The sequence below is a fragment of the Dendroctonus ponderosae genome, unplaced genomic scaffold (genome assembly GCF_020466585.1).
Source record: "Dendroctonus ponderosae isolate FM_Combo_2020 unplaced genomic scaffold, Dpon_F_20191213v2 Dpon_F_20191213_11, whole genome shotgun sequence".
NCBI classification, from domain to species: domain Eukaryota; kingdom Metazoa; phylum Arthropoda; class Insecta; order Coleoptera; family Curculionidae; genus Dendroctonus; species Dendroctonus ponderosae.
Window position 1 is genome coordinate 5,732,508 of NW_026017213.1, and position 14,045 is coordinate 5,746,552.

At 46.9% G+C, this 14,045-nt stretch overlaps 5 protein-coding genes and 1 long non-coding RNA gene across 9 annotated transcripts in view; 4 read left to right on the forward strand and 2 right to left on the reverse strand.

Annotated features, from left to right (window-relative positions):
* The window catches only part of LOC109537601 (ATP-dependent RNA helicase bel), an 86,232-nt gene that overhangs the window by 24,310 nt on the left and 47,877 nt on the right, over positions 1-14,045 (forward strand). The gene's annotated exons all lie outside the window — the stretch shown is intronic.
* Positions 2,016-3,434, forward strand: LOC109537591 (ras-related protein Rab-30). Of its 3 annotated transcripts, none has more exons than XM_019904385.1 (5): positions 2,016-2,215; positions 2,286-2,532; positions 2,580-2,763; positions 2,830-2,981; positions 3,109-3,434. In XM_019904385.1, exons 2-5 carry the CDS (start codon positions 2,362-2,364, stop codon positions 3,202-3,204), a joined length of 603 nt encoding a protein of 200 aa, XP_019759944.1. In that variant the 5' UTR covers positions 2,016-2,215; positions 2,286-2,361; the 3' UTR covers positions 3,205-3,434. The 3 variants fall into 3 exon arrangements, with proteins under 3 accessions (XP_019759944.1, XP_019759945.1, XP_019759943.1); XM_019904386.1 differs by having other exon boundaries at positions 2,018-2,215; positions 2,264-2,532; XM_019904384.2 differs by having other exon boundaries at positions 2,019-2,215; positions 2,340-2,532.
* On the forward strand, positions 3,723-8,794 carry LOC109537590 (probable ATP-dependent RNA helicase DDX23). Its single transcript, XM_019904383.2, has 10 exons — positions 3,723-4,147; positions 4,207-4,386; positions 4,441-4,682; positions 4,739-5,127; positions 5,188-5,553; positions 5,606-5,764; positions 5,824-5,992; positions 7,991-8,193; positions 8,243-8,434; positions 8,491-8,794. Exons 1-10 carry the CDS (start codon positions 3,944-3,946, stop codon positions 8,706-8,708), a joined length of 2,322 nt encoding a protein of 773 aa, XP_019759942.1. The 5' UTR covers positions 3,723-3,943; the 3' UTR covers positions 8,709-8,794.
* LOC109537589 (golgin subfamily A member 2) lies at positions 8,745-12,620 on the reverse strand. Of its 2 annotated transcripts, none has more exons than XM_019904382.2 (7): positions 12,484-12,620; positions 11,581-12,328; positions 10,788-11,524; positions 10,519-10,732; positions 10,206-10,459; positions 9,934-10,155; positions 8,745-9,875 (listed from the first exon to the last, which is right to left on the reverse strand). In XM_019904382.2, the coding sequence occupies exons 1-7, from the start codon at positions 12,535-12,537 to the stop codon at positions 8,889-8,891; spliced, it is 3,216 nt and encodes a 1,071-aa protein (XP_019759941.2). In that variant the 5' UTR covers positions 12,538-12,620; the 3' UTR covers positions 8,745-8,888. The 2 variants fall into 2 exon arrangements, with proteins under 2 accessions (XP_019759941.2, XP_048518363.1); XM_048662406.1 differs by lacking the exon at positions 12,484-12,620 and having other exon boundaries at positions 11,581-11,850; positions 11,904-11,990.
* LOC125502921 lies at positions 12,691-13,120 on the forward strand. Its single transcript, XR_007280604.1, has 2 exons — positions 12,691-12,928; positions 13,021-13,120. It is a non-coding gene; the product is annotated as an uncharacterized LOC125502921 (long non-coding RNA).
* LOC109537571 (solute carrier family 35 member B1 homolog) overlaps positions 12,997-14,045 on the reverse strand; it is a 6,960-nt gene continuing 5,911 nt past the window's right edge. Inside the window, exons 3-4 of the mRNA XM_019904357.2 lie at positions 13,395-13,604; positions 12,997-13,337 (exon numbers count right to left, since the gene is read on the reverse strand). Of these exons, the coding sequence (XP_019759916.2) occupies positions 13,137-13,337; positions 13,395-13,604 (411 nt within the window). The 3' untranslated portion in view covers positions 12,997-13,136. The remainder of the gene's footprint in view (positions 13,338-13,394; positions 13,605-14,045) is intronic.

A 14,045-nucleotide genomic window follows, 5' to 3' on the forward strand; every position in this document is an offset into this window, starting at 1 on the left:
AGCGTTCTTGCTCATTTTGCCTCCGAGATATGAGCAAAAAGGGGACGGAAAACATGAAATTTTGGCATAATCTTGCACCTAAGTGTCTGATATTCAAATTTCGCTTTCGGAGTCAAAACTACTCGAATTTCCTCAATCACGTTGTACGACTGATTCGACTTTTCAATTCTCTATCCAACGATGCTAAAATGAATTCTGTGGCTCGAATGGTTCTTGAGAAACTTCGAAAAAAGCAGCGTTATGTTTAAGTGGATTTTGCAACTCAAAAAAAAACCACGGAAACCTAAAGCTTCTTGAATTCAAGCATTTTTTGAGAAAACTGCCAACATTTCTTTATCGATGGTTCACTTTCTAAAAAGGCCATTTATTTCTCTCTAGAATAATGTACAAATGAGCGTTCTTGCTCATTTTGCCTCCGAGAAATGACCAAAAACGGGACGGAAAACATGGAATTTTGGCATAATCTTGCACCTAAGTGTCTGATATTCAAATTTTGCTTTCTGTGTCAAAACTATTCGAATTTCCTCACTCACGTTGCTACAATTTTCTATTCAACGATGCCAAAACGAATTCTGTGGCTCGAATGGTTCTTGAGAAACCTTGAGAAAAAGCAGCGCCATGTTCAAGTGGATTTTGCAACTCAAAAAAACCACGCAAATCTAAAACTTCTTGAATTCAAGCATTTTTTGAGAAAATTGCCAACATTCCCTTATCGATGGTTCACTTTCTAAAAAGGCCATTTATTTCTCTGTAGAATGATGTACAAATGAGCGTTCTTGCTCATTTTGCCTCCGAGAAATGAGCAAAAACGGGACGGAAAACATGAAATTTTGCAATAATCGTGCGCCACCCTTGCACAAAACGACGATAATTTTTCTGAAATCCCCTGAATTTAATTGACTGGTTCCCTTAAAATGAGCAGCCCTGTATATGTTTACAGATCTGTATATACAGAGCGGCAGTCGCTCAGTGTGGCAGGTTGACTTTGACATTGACACTGACGTTTGACTGAATCAGCCTTAAACAAGACACGGACATTTTCCATTTCCTCGAAACAAATGAGTGGTTCTTGGGCGACCAAGATTCCTGCGACAAAGCGGTTCGCCTGCTAGGTCGTTGGTTTACATTCGCCAATTCAAAGAGAGCGCGAGCGATGGGCGCCCGACGCCCCAGACAAAGACAGCCAGCGGGTTGACGAACTCGCCGGTCTGTCTAACTGTAATATGTTGCATAAGAGATCTTCCCGTTAGTAAAGCGATACGACTTTCATTCAAGGCCTGCTTGGTGTTTGCGATTTGAACTCGATTTCAAGAACAATCGCACCGCTATGGAGGGCGCAGCGGCCGCAGGCCCAGCAGGCGGGCGGGTTCCCTTGCAGGGCGGGGAAAGACGAGGCCCTAAAGGCCCTTTCAGCTGGCCAGCCCACAGAAACCCGCCCGGGTTGAAAAGCTCTGACGGTGCCTTTGAGAGCGGTTGGATTGTCTTGATCCGAACCCGTTCTTGGATCGTCGCGCGGCCGAGGCGTTGAAGAGAGGAGCTAACTGTAAATCTCAGAAAACGCTCGTTTTCAAGCGTTTACCTTCGTTGAAATAAATAAGGTTATACATGATGGGTACCGTTGGGTTACTCGCGTTCATTGTGCCACTCACCTGAACTGCAGCGGCCAAGAAAAAGTGTATTTCGACCGCGAACGCATGGATGGTAATGAACTTTACCCAAAACGCTCGTAGTGGTTCGATGTTGGTATCTTTCCTGCGGGGTCCGATTACTTTTTTAAAAATTTCATTTTACAGCCCCTGCAGGAATTTTTCTCTAGAAATTGTTTTTTTAAACAAAAGAGTTGATGCAAAAAAAACGAAAATTATTTTTCAATTTTTAGTTAAAGTCGCTAGCTAGTCGTCTATCGGGCTCCATCAGCGCCCATCCACACTACCACCCAATCCCGACAGAATGGCGGCTGCGCCCATTCTAGACCGCCTTAAAAGTCACAATGGCAACGCCAGATTGAAACCGAACCTCACTTGCCAATTTGACAGTAACATTGACGTCCCTGCAGTTTTCATAACAACTAAACAGCTGTGAGTTTTTCGGTGAATTTGGGCAAAAACCATGAAAACTGGAAACTAAAGTGATAAGAGCCCGCTTGCTAATCAAGTGCCGAAGCCCCTTGACGGTTAACATGTCCAAACAGTGCCAGGGTTCGTAAACTTGGGAGGTGAGTAGGGGGAACTAGTCACCGTGAAAAACCTCCAAATCACCATAGAACACCCCGCAACTCTCCACAGGATCGAACCGACACCGCAATTTTCAGCCAGAGTAGTAAATGGTGGTTTTCGCAGGATTTGAGCGGATATTGAGACAATGGACGATTACAAGTTCCTGTTCAAAGTGGTGCTGGTGGGCAACGCAGGAGTGGGCAAGACCTGCCTGGTGCGGCGCTTCACCCAAGGCTTGTTCCCGCCGGGACAGGGGGCCACTATAGGGGTGGACTTCATGATCAAGACGGTGGAAGTGGGCAACGAGAAAGTGAAGGTAAGGGGTGGAAGCTGAAGGAACCAAGCACAAAGGGGCTGTTGCAGTTGCAAATATGGGACACTGCAGGCCAGGAGCGGTTCCGTTCGATCACCCAGAGCTACTATCGATCGGCACATGCCCTTATTCTGGTCTACGACATCTCTTGCCAGCCCACCTTCGACTGTCTGCCTGATTGGCTGCGGGAGATTGAGGAGTATGCCAGCAGCAAAGTGCTGCGGGTTTTAGTAGGTGAGCCCCACTAATCAGGGCGTGAAACGCTACATTAGCCAAACGACACTCTTGGGCGCGTTTCAGGGAACAAAATCGACAGAGACGATCGCGAAATTCCTACGCAGGTGGGCGAGGAATTTGCCGAAAGACACAACATGTATTTCCTGGAAACATCCGCCAAGGAGTCCGACAATGTGGAGAGACTTTTTATGCAGATCGCCGAGGATTTGATGAAAGTAAGGCTGATTCATCTCAAGCTCGTTGGCAGCGACGCAATAATTGTCGTCCCAAGCAAGAACAAAGTATTTGGCGAGCTTGAGACAGACTGTGGATGGTCCGGGGCTTAAATGCGGTCTTTTACAGCAAGCCCGGATGACCAACGTGCCCCGATACGACCCCAACAACTACAACGTGGACCCGGCCAGCCAGGACTCGGGCTGCTGCAGCCGATTGAACTAAACTAGCCCCCTAAGCTTAAGATGTGTGTAGACGCTTGGTCGCAATTCGACACATTCCAACGAGAACTAATTCTTCGTTAACCTAGTTGTACTTAATTCCCTCTATTGTACTTATTTATTTTTTTACACGGTGCAGGTGAAGTTCGTTTAATACATGTTTATCTTCCGTAACTGTCCAGGACAGTTTAAGCCAAAGATTTATCGATTAATAAATGTGGAAAATCCAACCAACTTTGGCTGGCTTGTCATTAAGCTCTAAGGGCAGAGGGTTGAATTTTGTGAAATGCCACGGGGAACGGAAGTTTGAGCTTAGAGGAATGGAAACGATCCGCGTGAATGCAACAGAAGGGTAATAAATTGGAAAAACTTACCGGAAAATCGCATGTTTAAACGACGATATTTCAAACTTGAAGTTGTCACTCAAAATCCCAGAGAAATAACCTCTGTGATCTGCGCGTGCAATGTGGCAGCATTGCCTGGAGGCTCTAGATGAGTGATTTATTTATCTACTTTCAATAATAAGCCTTAAACTCCTGTGACCTTTTTGCACAAAGTTGGAAAATTGCTCAACTTGGACTGAAGTTGCCCAGTTCAATGAGTTTAATATACTGGCTAGATATCCGGATGGGACGAAGAAGAGTTTAATATAAAGTGAGGTTAGACGTAAGTAAACACTAACCTCCTCCAAAGAGTCTTGTTGTGTGTATTATCGAAAACTGTGCATTTCGGGCCGCTTTAACATGGGCAATGAGAAGAAGAGACGCTCACGAAGCAAAGAACGCGTGGACAACAGCAGAGACAAAAGGGCGAAGCGGTCCAGATCAAAAAGCAAGGAAAGGGGCCACAAAAGGCCCCGCTCACGGGACAGGTTCGAGCGCAGGGACCCGCGAGATGACAAAGTGGAAAGGCGCGAAGAAAAGCACAAATCCGATCGGGATCGTAAGGTAATTGGCGAAGGTAAATAGCGAAGCCACAGCCATGCTCAAACGACTATCAATTGCAGGATGAACGCGATCGCAAAGATGAAAAGGACAGGAAACCGTCCAAGGACATAAAGCCGCCACTGGAGGACCTAAAATCCCAGAGCAAAGCGGACGGGAAGCAGGAGGCTGTGAAGAAGGAGCCCCTGTCTTTGGAAGAACTGCTGGAAAAGAAGAAGGCAGAGGAGGCTGCTAAAAGCAAGGTAAGACTCGAGCTAACTCTGCTGATACAACACAGTGCAGCCCGGTGGTTTTAGCCAGTCTTCTTGACTAAAGAGCAACGTGCGGCCGAGGCCCTGAAGCGTCGACAAGAGGAAGTGAGCAAGCAGAGGAAACTGCAGGATGATGAACGGAAAATCATCCAGTCCATGCAGATGAGCCGGCAGGAGGACCGGAAGGAGGACAGAGACCGGGACCGGCGGCCTCGCGATCGAGAACGGGAGGAAGAAAAGCAAAAGGACAAGGACAAGGAGAAGGAACAAGACGCCATCAAAGAAAGGCAGGCGGTTTGGTTTTCCATCCTCCAATCCCTAACTGGGAAATTGTCCTTCACAGATACCTGGGGTTGATAAAGAAAAAGCGCCGCGTTAGAAGATTGAATGACCGCAAGTTTGTCTTCGATTGGGACGCTGGGGAGGACACTTCCTTGGACTACAACAACCTGTACAAGGAAAGGCACCAGGTGCAGTTCTACGGCCGGGGCAATTTGGCCGGAATCGACATCAAGGCCCAGAAGAGAGACCAGAGCAAGTTCTACGGCGAACTTCTGGAAAAACGCCGCACTGAGGCGGAAAAGGCCCAAGAGAAAGTCAGGCTAAAGAAAGTGAAGCGCAAGGAAGAAAAGCAACTGTGGGACGACCGGCATTGGTCCGAAAAGGATAAGGACGAAATGACTGAAAGAGACTGGCGTATTTTCAGGGAAGACTACAACATTACCATCAAAGGTTAGTGTGCTTTGCCCAGGCTTTTAGCAGCAATCCTGCAAACGAAGGCGGCTTTTCCAGGCGGCAAAATCCCCGAGCCGATCCGCAACTGGAAGGAATCAGCCATTCACAAGGAGCTATTGGAGATCGTCGAAAAAATCGGCTATAAAGAACCGACCCCCATTCAGAGGCAAGCCATCCCCATTGGGGTGCAAAATCGGGACATTATCGGCGTGGCTGAAACGGGTTCCGGTAAAACACTGGCCTTCCTAATTCCTCTCCTGTCCTGGATCCAATCGCTGCCCAAAATCGAGAGGACCGAAGACGCCGACCAGGGGCCCTACGCCATCATTCTGGCACCCACTCGCGAACTGGCGCAGCAAATCGAAGAAGAAACTGTTAAATTCGGCCAGCCTTTGGGCATTCGAACCGTCGTAGTTGTTGGAGGTGAGCCGGGCAAACGCCCATCCAGCCCCAGTCTTTACCGGTTTGTTTGCAGGTTTGAGCAGAGAAGAGCAAGGTTTTCGCTTACGAATGGGCTGCGAAATAGTCATTGCGACTCCTGGTCGTCTGATTGATGTGCTGGAAAACCGCTACTTGGTCTTAAACCAGTGCACCTACATTGTGCTGGACGAAGCGGACAGAATGATCGATTTAGGCAAGATTGCCCCGGAGAAAATCCTTCGGATGGCTAACCCGAGTGTGAAACGCTTTCAGGTTTCGAGCCGGACGTTCAAAAGATCCTCGAGTACATGCCGGTGACGAATCTGAAACCGGACACGGAAGAAGCTGAGGACAGCAAGCTGCTGCTCGCCAACTACCACACCAAGAAAAAGTACCGGCAAACTGTGATGTTCACAGCGACGATGCCGCCGGCAGTTGAAAGGTACGGGTTTTAAAAATAGTTGATAAAGGGTGCGTGCAAAGCCAGCAGTTTTTTGGTCAAACTGAGGTCAAATTGTTGTATTTGTCTTTTCTGGTGGTAGGGTTGGGAGAGAAACTGCAAGTTCAACATGTAAAAGTAGACTGGTTGTTGGGGATCTTTTCCTTACTTCCATTTGGAACTTTCTTGCCTTCTCCCCGGCCACTTGTTCATCTGGTCCACTCGAGCAGGTCTCGACTCCTCCATCTGGCTGGTTCTGCTGGATATCTCTCTGTTCTTCTCCTTTACGCTTTCACTAGTCAAACATATCTTTACTGCATCCGCCAATCAACCCAGAAGATTTCATTCAAATCGCGCTAAAATTGGATTTTTACGCGGTCTGAAAACGCAGGTCTAAAAATGAAAGTTTTAACTCAATTGTTGGCTCCTATTCAAAAATTCGTAATTCCGATTCCAGACCAGGTGGCAAGTTGAAACTTGCCACCATATAGAAGACACTTGACTCTCGAAACAGTGAAAGTTTCATTCGAATGGCTCTAAAACCCGATTTTTGCCCGCTCTTTAAATGCAGCTCTAAAAATGGAAGGTTTAAGTCAACGGCCCGCTCTTATTCAAAAATTAGTAATTTCCATTCCAGATAAGGTGGCGCCTTCAAACTTGCACACCCTATAGAAGACACTTAAGTCTCCAAACTATGAATATTTCATTCAAATCGCGCTAAAATTGAATTTTTACGCGGTCTGAAAACGCAGGTCTAAAAATGGAAGTTTTAACTCAATTGTTCGCTCCTATTCAAAAATTCGTAATTCCGATTCCAGACAAGGTGGCGAGTTGAAATTCGCACACCCTATAGGAGACACTTGACTCTCGAAACAGTGAAAGTTTCATTCGAATGGCTCTAAAACCTGATTTTTGCGCGCTCTTTAAATTCAGCTCTGAAAATGGAAGGTTCAAGTCAACGGCCCGCTCTTATTCAAAAATTAGTAATTCCCATTCCAGATAAGGTGGCGCGTTCAAACTTGCACACCCTATAGAAGACACTTAAGTCTCGAAACTATGAAGATTTCTTTCAAATCGCGGTAAAATTGGATTTTGACGCGGTCTGAAAACGCAGGTCTTAAAATGCAAGTTTTGACTCAATTGTTCGCTTTTATTCAAAAATTCGTAATTCCGATTCCAGATAAGGTGGCTAGTTGGAACTTGCACACCCTATAGAAGACACTTGACTCTCGAAACAGTGAAAGTTTCATTCGAATGGCTCTAAAACCTGATTTTTGCGCGCTCTATAAATTCAGCTCTAAAAATGGAAGGTTTAAGTCAACGGCCCGCTCTTATTCAAAAATTAGTAATTCCCATTCCAGATAAGGTGGCGCGTTCAAACTTGCACACCCTATAGAAGACACTTAAGTCTCGAAACTATGAAGATTTCAGTCAAATCGCGCTAAAATTGGATTTTTGCGCGGTCTGAAAACGCAGGTCTAAAAATGCAAGTTTTAACTCAATTGTTGGCTCCTATTCAAAAATTCGTAATTCCGATTCCAGACCAGGTGGCAAGTTGAAACTTGCACACCCTATATAAGACACTTGACTCTCGAAACAGTGAAAGTTTCATTCGAATCGCTCCAAAACCTGATTTTTGCGCGATCTTCAAATGCAGCTCTAAAAATGGAAGGTTTAAGTCAACGGCCGGCTCTTATTCAAAAAATTAGTAATTCCCATTCCAGAGAAGGTGGCGCGTTCAAACTTGCACACCATATAGAAGACACTTTAGTCTCGAAACTATGAAGATTTCATTCAAATCGCGCTAAAATTGGATTTTTACGCGGTCTAAAAAGACAGGTTTAAGAATATATCAACAAACATATCTTTACTGCATCCGCCAGGGTGTCTAGAATGGTTAAAATGAAAATTTTAGCTGAGAAATAAATTTGCACAAAACTATACATTTCAACGAAAACGACGATTTTGAAATGGTCACCTAATAAAGCAAGTGTGTTGCAGATTGGCCAGAACCTACCTGAGAAGACCGGCAGTGGTGTATATCGGCTCCATTGGCAAGCCGGTGGAGCGCGTGGAGCAAATCGTGCATATTGTGGGCGAAAACGACAAGCGGCGCAAGCTGATGGAGTATCTATCCAAAGGCGTGGATCCTCCAATTATTATCTTCGTCAACCAGAAGAAAGGCGCCGATGTTCTGGCTAAAGGTACCCGGTTCTGCAGGCCGAGCTCGGCTTTTTATCGCTCTCTTTCCAGGTTTGGAGAAGTTGGGATACAACGCGTGCACGCTCCACGGAGGCAAAGGACAAGAGCAGAGAGAATATGCCTTGGCCAGCTTGAAGTCGGGAGCTAAGGATATTTTGGTGGCTACCGATGTAGCCGGAAGAGGCATCGACATTAAGGACGTTTCCATGGTCATCAACTACGACATGGCGAAGACGATTGAAGGTAAACGCGCTGCGCCCCTCCAGGCAGCTTCAGGTCCAAATCGATGCCTTTTGCAGATTACACTCATCGTATCGGTCGTACTGGACGTGCGGGAAAGACTGGAATCGCCGTCAGTTTCTGCACGAACGACGACTCTGCCTTATTCTACGACCTGAAGCAGATGCTGTTGTCGTCGCCAGTCTCCTCCTGTCCGCCGGAGCTGATGAACCACTCGGAGTGTCAGAATAAACCCAATCAACCCAAAAGGCGACGGGATGAGATGATTTTCGCGTAAACCAAGGCGGGCAACTGGATTGATTGATACACGTTCTTGGACTGTACAAAGCATCTATTGATAGTAAAAAATGTGGTGGTAAGCAACCAGTAAGAACAATTATTATGAGAAAAAAGTGTAAAAAACTCAGCCATGGGCACATGAGAGCCAACATATCAGCTCCAGTCAGTAGTTTAGCCTTCAAACAGTCATCAGTTGCCCAGAACACCAGGGACAGTGATGGAAGTTCTCGTCCGGCTCCACTAAGTTGCTGGTTTTGATTTCCGATAGCAGCGTAATAATTTCCTCGGCTGTGTGGCTGGTTTGGCTCACGTTCGACACGTTGGTTATCTTGATTTTGTTGATGTCCTCGTTCATTTTGCTGTGTTCCTCGCAAAAGTTGCCGATCTGGCTGTTCATGGATTCCTGGTGCTGCAGCAGTTCCGCGGGCAGCGAGCCTTTTTCCGTCACCAGCTGCTTGATGAGCTCATTCAGCTTGTCCAGCTTCAGTTTCACCTGCTCCCTGTCGCCGGCGAGCTGCTTGAGTTGCTGGTCCTTTTCCAGCGCGCGCTGCTTCAACACCATGCGCTGCCGCTGGTAAAGCGCCACGTATTCCCCGATGGTTTCAGTCTCGCTCTGCAGCTGCGTCACGATGTGCTCGAGGCGCTGCTTTTCGTCCGTCAGGTCCGCTATTTCCTGCATGGTGCGCTTCACTTTTTCCTCCAGGTGCTTCATCACATTTTCCTGGTTTAGGACGGTGTCGCCCTCCGCCTGTTCAATGTTTTCGATGGCTTCTTGCGCCATGGCATTGAGTTTGTCAACTTCTTTGGAAAACGCCGTATTGGCTTGCTCAACATCACCATTTTCGCGCTTGGGTTCCGGCTGCCGATCCAGAGCAAGCCTGGCGATGGTTTGCTTGGCTTCCAGCAGCTCTTGCTGCAGAATATGCGCGGAATTGTCATGAGCTTCATAGTGTCTTAGTCGGTCTTCACGCTGCTCGTGCTGCATTGCATGTTTCTTCAAATCTTCGCACGCCTCTCTCAGGCGGGTGAGCTCCACGTCCTTGATGTCAATGGCTTCGGCCAAGGACTGCATGGTGGCCTCGGCTTTGACGAGTTTCTCCAATAAGTCCTTGTTGGCCTGCTGCTGCCCCTTCAAGTTCTCGGTCAGCTCCACTTTATCGTCGTCCTAAACCGGGATTATTGTTGCGTTAATTATCCCCGATTGCTTGCAGCTGGTAACTTGCCATTTTTCTGAAAACCTCCTGCATGCTCTCCAGCTGCTGCTTGAGCTCCTTGTTTTGCTGGATGGCTCTGGAAGCGGCCACTTTGTCGCTTTCCATTGCCGCTAGTAACTTCACGCTGTCCGGCTGATTGCCGCGAAGCTGTTCGATCATGCTCTCCAACTGAGCAATCGAGTCGGTTTTCGCCTCCAGCTCCTTCATCAGCAGCTTGTTCTCGTTGGATACCTAAAAAGTAGTTGGTCACAACCCCATATTGCTGCCCCCCAACAGCTTACTCTCGTATAGTTTTCTTCAGCGGAGGTTTTTTCGATTTGCAGTTGAACGCACATTTCCCTGGACTTGTCCAAGTCGTGGCGCACATCCGCACTGTGGGAGTTTCGCGTGGCAAAAGTGATCTGGTCGTTCTGCAGCACCTGCAGTTGCTTTTCCAAGGTGCCGATGTGGCTGATCCTACTCTGGTCCTGCAGGACTAGGGTCTCCCTTTCCTGTTGCAGCTGCTCCAGCTTGGAGCCCAGGCTGGAGATTTGGGCTGTGAAAAAGAATGGCAAATTTCCCAAATTAGATCTTCTGCCAGCATCTTCAGCTCACCGTTAAGCTGCTGGGCATACTGCTGGTATTGGACTGTTGATTCATCCCGCTCCTTTATAATGGACTTCAGCGATTGGTTTAAGCTGGCGATTTCACTTTGCAGCGCAAATTTCTCTTGAGTGAGCTGCGCCAGCTGATGGTCCATGCCGGCAGTGCCTCCAGAGGAGAGCTGCTGTATTTTCACTTCGGCCAGCGACTGCTTGCCAGCCAAATCCTGCAAGACATAAATTACAGTTTTTACGCTGGTTTTCTTCTATGGCGGGTGGGACCTTATTCGACTGCTGCAACTGCAGGTTTTCCTCTAGGGCGTTCTTCAGTTTTTCCCTGGCTTCCAACAGGTCTTGCGCCAGCTCCTCTTTCTGGGTCTTCAGTGCGGCGTACTCCAGCTTCAGAGCCTCTAAGCTGGCCCCATATTGTTCGCCTGCACTCTCGAACTTCACCTTGTCGGACTTCAAGCCAGCTAGTTCCCTTTCCAAGTCGGCCACTCTTGTTCTAGAGGCGCGCAGCCTTGCCTGCAGCTCCTCACACTCAGTAATCTTCTGCTTGCAGCTGATTTCATACTGGCTCAGATTAGAGGAAAGCTCAGTTTTCTCAGCCACCAGCAAACCGATGGTTTGCAGATGCGTCTGAAGCTCGCTCTTCATTTGCATGGTTTGCTGGGCGCTTTGAAGCTCCGAGCCCAGCTCCATGCGGCTCAGATCCTCCTCCAGCTGAGCTACACGGGCTTCCAGCTGGGAATTTGCGGCTCGCAGCTGCTCGGATTGAAGCCTTTCCTGGTCCAAATGAGCCGCCAGCTCAATGTTGCGCTTCTCCAGATCGGTGATTGAGCCTGAGGAGTAATTATCATAGTCCGGCTCCATCATCTGCGCCAACTGCTCAGAGAGTTGCTTCAGACCCTCAACGTTCGAGTATTGAATCTCTTTTTTTGTTAAATCGGCTGAACTGTCGATTTCCTGGTTGGTGTGGCAGATGCTGCTCCTTTCTTCTTCAGTTGCTCCGGTGGAACCTGCAAAGGGGCAAGAAAGCGGTAAGTGGCAAGGCCTGAAAATAGTCCTGACTCACCTAAGTAGTCTAATAGTTTCTGACTACTCTGTGGCGAAAATATGTTGTCCAAGTTGTTGTCGCCAGACTGAGCTTCTGGAAAAGGCCCAAATTTTAGTTGATCCGCTCTTGCTTGGGCCAATTCGCTCATTTCCTGCTCGCTTTTCTTCAGTTCCGGATCAATGTCAGAAAGCACATCATCCGTTGCTGCCACTTCATCGGGCGAATTGTGACTGATCTGATCCGGACTAGGGAACAACTGATAGCCTTCCTGACAAGAGTTTTTGTTCTCTGGAATGGTGTTTTCCCATATTACCGCACTACTGTTCAAATTGTCAAAATACCTAGGTAGACCTATATTTTCAGTGGGTTTTTCATCCCGTGTGTTGAAATATGTTAGCAGAGACGGGCTAGTGTGGTCAGATTGTTTTTCTGCGTCGTTTGTGGGCGAAATGCTATCGAAAAATGTGGCTGGGGCTTGATAGTTCGAGGACCCGTAATCGCTGGGTAATGCGGACTCTTCGTCCTGCTCCACATATTGGATACTGGAGGGCACACTCTCCGAAGCATAATTCTGTTGCGAGCCATCAGGGCTTTCTTCTGGAGCGCTAGAGATAGGCGAAACTGTTGCATTCCCTATGGAGTCATCCTGCGGGGGGCGCAGATCACTGGGTGTGTTTCTACTGCTGGATTGGGCACTGTCTGGATTCAAGTTGCCGGCCTTGGTGCAGTCGTTGCGTTTCTTCTTCAATTCCTGCAGTTCTTTGAACTGAAAATAAACCAAAACAACTTTGCTATGACATGTTTGTGATGATGTGGCCGAACTGGCTGAAACACCCGACTGACATTGATGAAAATGGTGTTTATTTGGTGCTTTAGGCGCTAGCGGGTCTCTACAACTAATTGCAACGGAAAAACACTCACTCGTTTTCGTGTATTTGCTAATTTCTGCTTTTTGTCTTCAGCAACATCCCCCATTTTTCCTGAATGTCACCCTGACATCTGCCACTTGTCTTCATCTATGATCTGCCCGTTGGTTTAATGTTGCCAACAAAGTGATAGTTAAGTTCCTAGAAAACCCCATTCGCGCGCAGTTCTTGTCGATAACCTCAATCATAGATGAAGACAACTAATCAATAACCACAAATTATACCCTCTAAGGGGGTATGTTCTGTGTCAATAACATTAACAAATTAAATCAATCGGCGACGTTAGAAAAGATGCTTAAACTTTTGCGAAAAACATAATTATTGTGCATCTAGCGACAAATTTGCAGGTGGAGTTATGAACTGTTGATACCTAAAGCACGATTTAGCAGCAGATAGTTAATCAATTTAAGCATTTTCCACCTGCCACCATCCGTTTTCTGGTAAGATAAACATTTTCTTCTATCACTTCGTCCATTTTTGCAGTTAGAACACAACAAACTGGGTCACAATTGTTTCAACTTATATTTTCCAGATACGTAACTGAAATACAGTTGTTTTACATAAAGGAAGTAGGTAGTTGATATCGGTCAACTGAACAGCACAGCGTCTGATAAATTGTTCGCCCCATGGTTTCCGGCTGCTTGCTTCTTATTTAACCACGTCTTTTTCCTTCTTCGGGCGGCCTTTGGCATAATATGCGTCAAGGAAGAGTCCGAAAAAGACCAGGAAAGCGCCGATCCACTGTCGCTCTGTGAGCGTGTTGCCGAAAAACACCACTGAGCCGAGCACGGTGAAAAACTTGCGAGTTGTGGTTACAATGGACAGAACTAGCGGCCCGAACTCGGACACCTATAAAAGAACCAGGTGGAGATTAGGCTCATGGAGAAGCTGAAGCCTTCGGCTTACCATGGAAAAGATGAAAAGCTGCCCCAGAGCCGAGGCCAGGCCGATGAAGAGCAGCGCGCTACATATCGAGACATTTTCTTTGGCATATTGGAGAAATGCGACGGATTCTCCTGTGATTAGCATCACCGCTATGAGGTAGAGACTGGACCAGCCGTTTTGCATCAGCATCATTTGCAGTCCCGTCGGTTTCGATTCCGCTCTGATTCGTTCCTGGAATACGTAAAAATGATACAAATTTGTCCTTTCTCAGAGTTAATAGCTTATTTTATTTTAATTTAGTAGTCACGGGAATCACCAGATCGTTTTGATAATCCAGAGATTATTTATTATAGACTGGGAAAGCTCAAAGAAGCGGCCTGAATTGTTCAAACGAGCACCGCGAAAGCGTTAAAACTGTTTCATCAGGATCCCCGATTGCATCTTCTGTTGCAACCAGAAATCTCTTTAAATCGAATTGTTTTGTGTCAAAAATGAGTTCCGAGCCTATAAATTTTTCGCTTTTCACCACCCGAATGTGAAAACGTCGCGTCCATGTTCAAATGGATTTTGCAACTCAAAAAAAAACCACGCAAATCTAAAACTTCTTGAATTCAAGCCTTTTTTGAGAAAACTGCCAACATTTCCCCATTCATGGTTCACTTTCTAAAAAGG

What these genes read in the sequence shown, in the direction of transcription:
- LOC109537591 (XM_019904385.1), top strand. Translation starts at nt 2,362, where the DNA reads ATGGACGATTACAAGTTCCTGTTCAAAGTGGTGCTGGTGGGCAACGCA. An exon ending in TGGGCAACGAGAAAGTGAAG is followed by an intron (nt 2,533 to 2,579) that starts GTAAGGGGTGGA and finishes GGGCTGTTGCAG; the next exon opens with TTGCAAATATGGGACACTGC. An exon ending in TCGCCGAGGATTTGATGAAA is followed by an intron (nt 2,982 to 3,108) that starts GTAAGGCTGATT and finishes GGTCTTTTACAG; the next exon opens with CAAGCCCGGATGACCAACGT.
- LOC109537589 (XM_019904382.2), bottom strand. Translation starts at nt 12,537, where the DNA reads ATGGGGGATGTTGCTGAAGACAAAAAGCAGAAATTAGCAAATACACGA. An exon ending in TAGCAAATACACGAAAACGA is followed by an intron (nt 12,329 to 12,483) that starts GTGAGTGTTTTT and finishes GTTTATTTTCAG; the next exon opens with TTCAAAGAACTGCAGGAATT. An exon ending in AGGAGGTTTTCAGAAAAATG is followed by an intron (nt 9,876 to 9,933) that starts GCAAGTTACCAG and finishes ATCCCGGTTTAG; the next exon opens with GACGACGATAAAGTGGAGCT.
- LOC109537590 (XM_019904383.2), top strand. Translation starts at nt 3,944, where the DNA reads ATGGGCAATGAGAAGAAGAGACGCTCACGAAGCAAAGAACGCGTGGAC. An exon ending in CAAGACGCCATCAAAGAAAG is followed by an intron (nt 4,683 to 4,738) that starts GCAGGCGGTTTG and finishes TGTCCTTCACAG; the next exon opens with ATACCTGGGGTTGATAAAGA. An exon ending in AACCGTCGTAGTTGTTGGAG is followed by an intron (nt 5,554 to 5,605) that starts GTGAGCCGGGCA and finishes GTTTGTTTGCAG; the next exon opens with GTTTGAGCAGAGAAGAGCAA.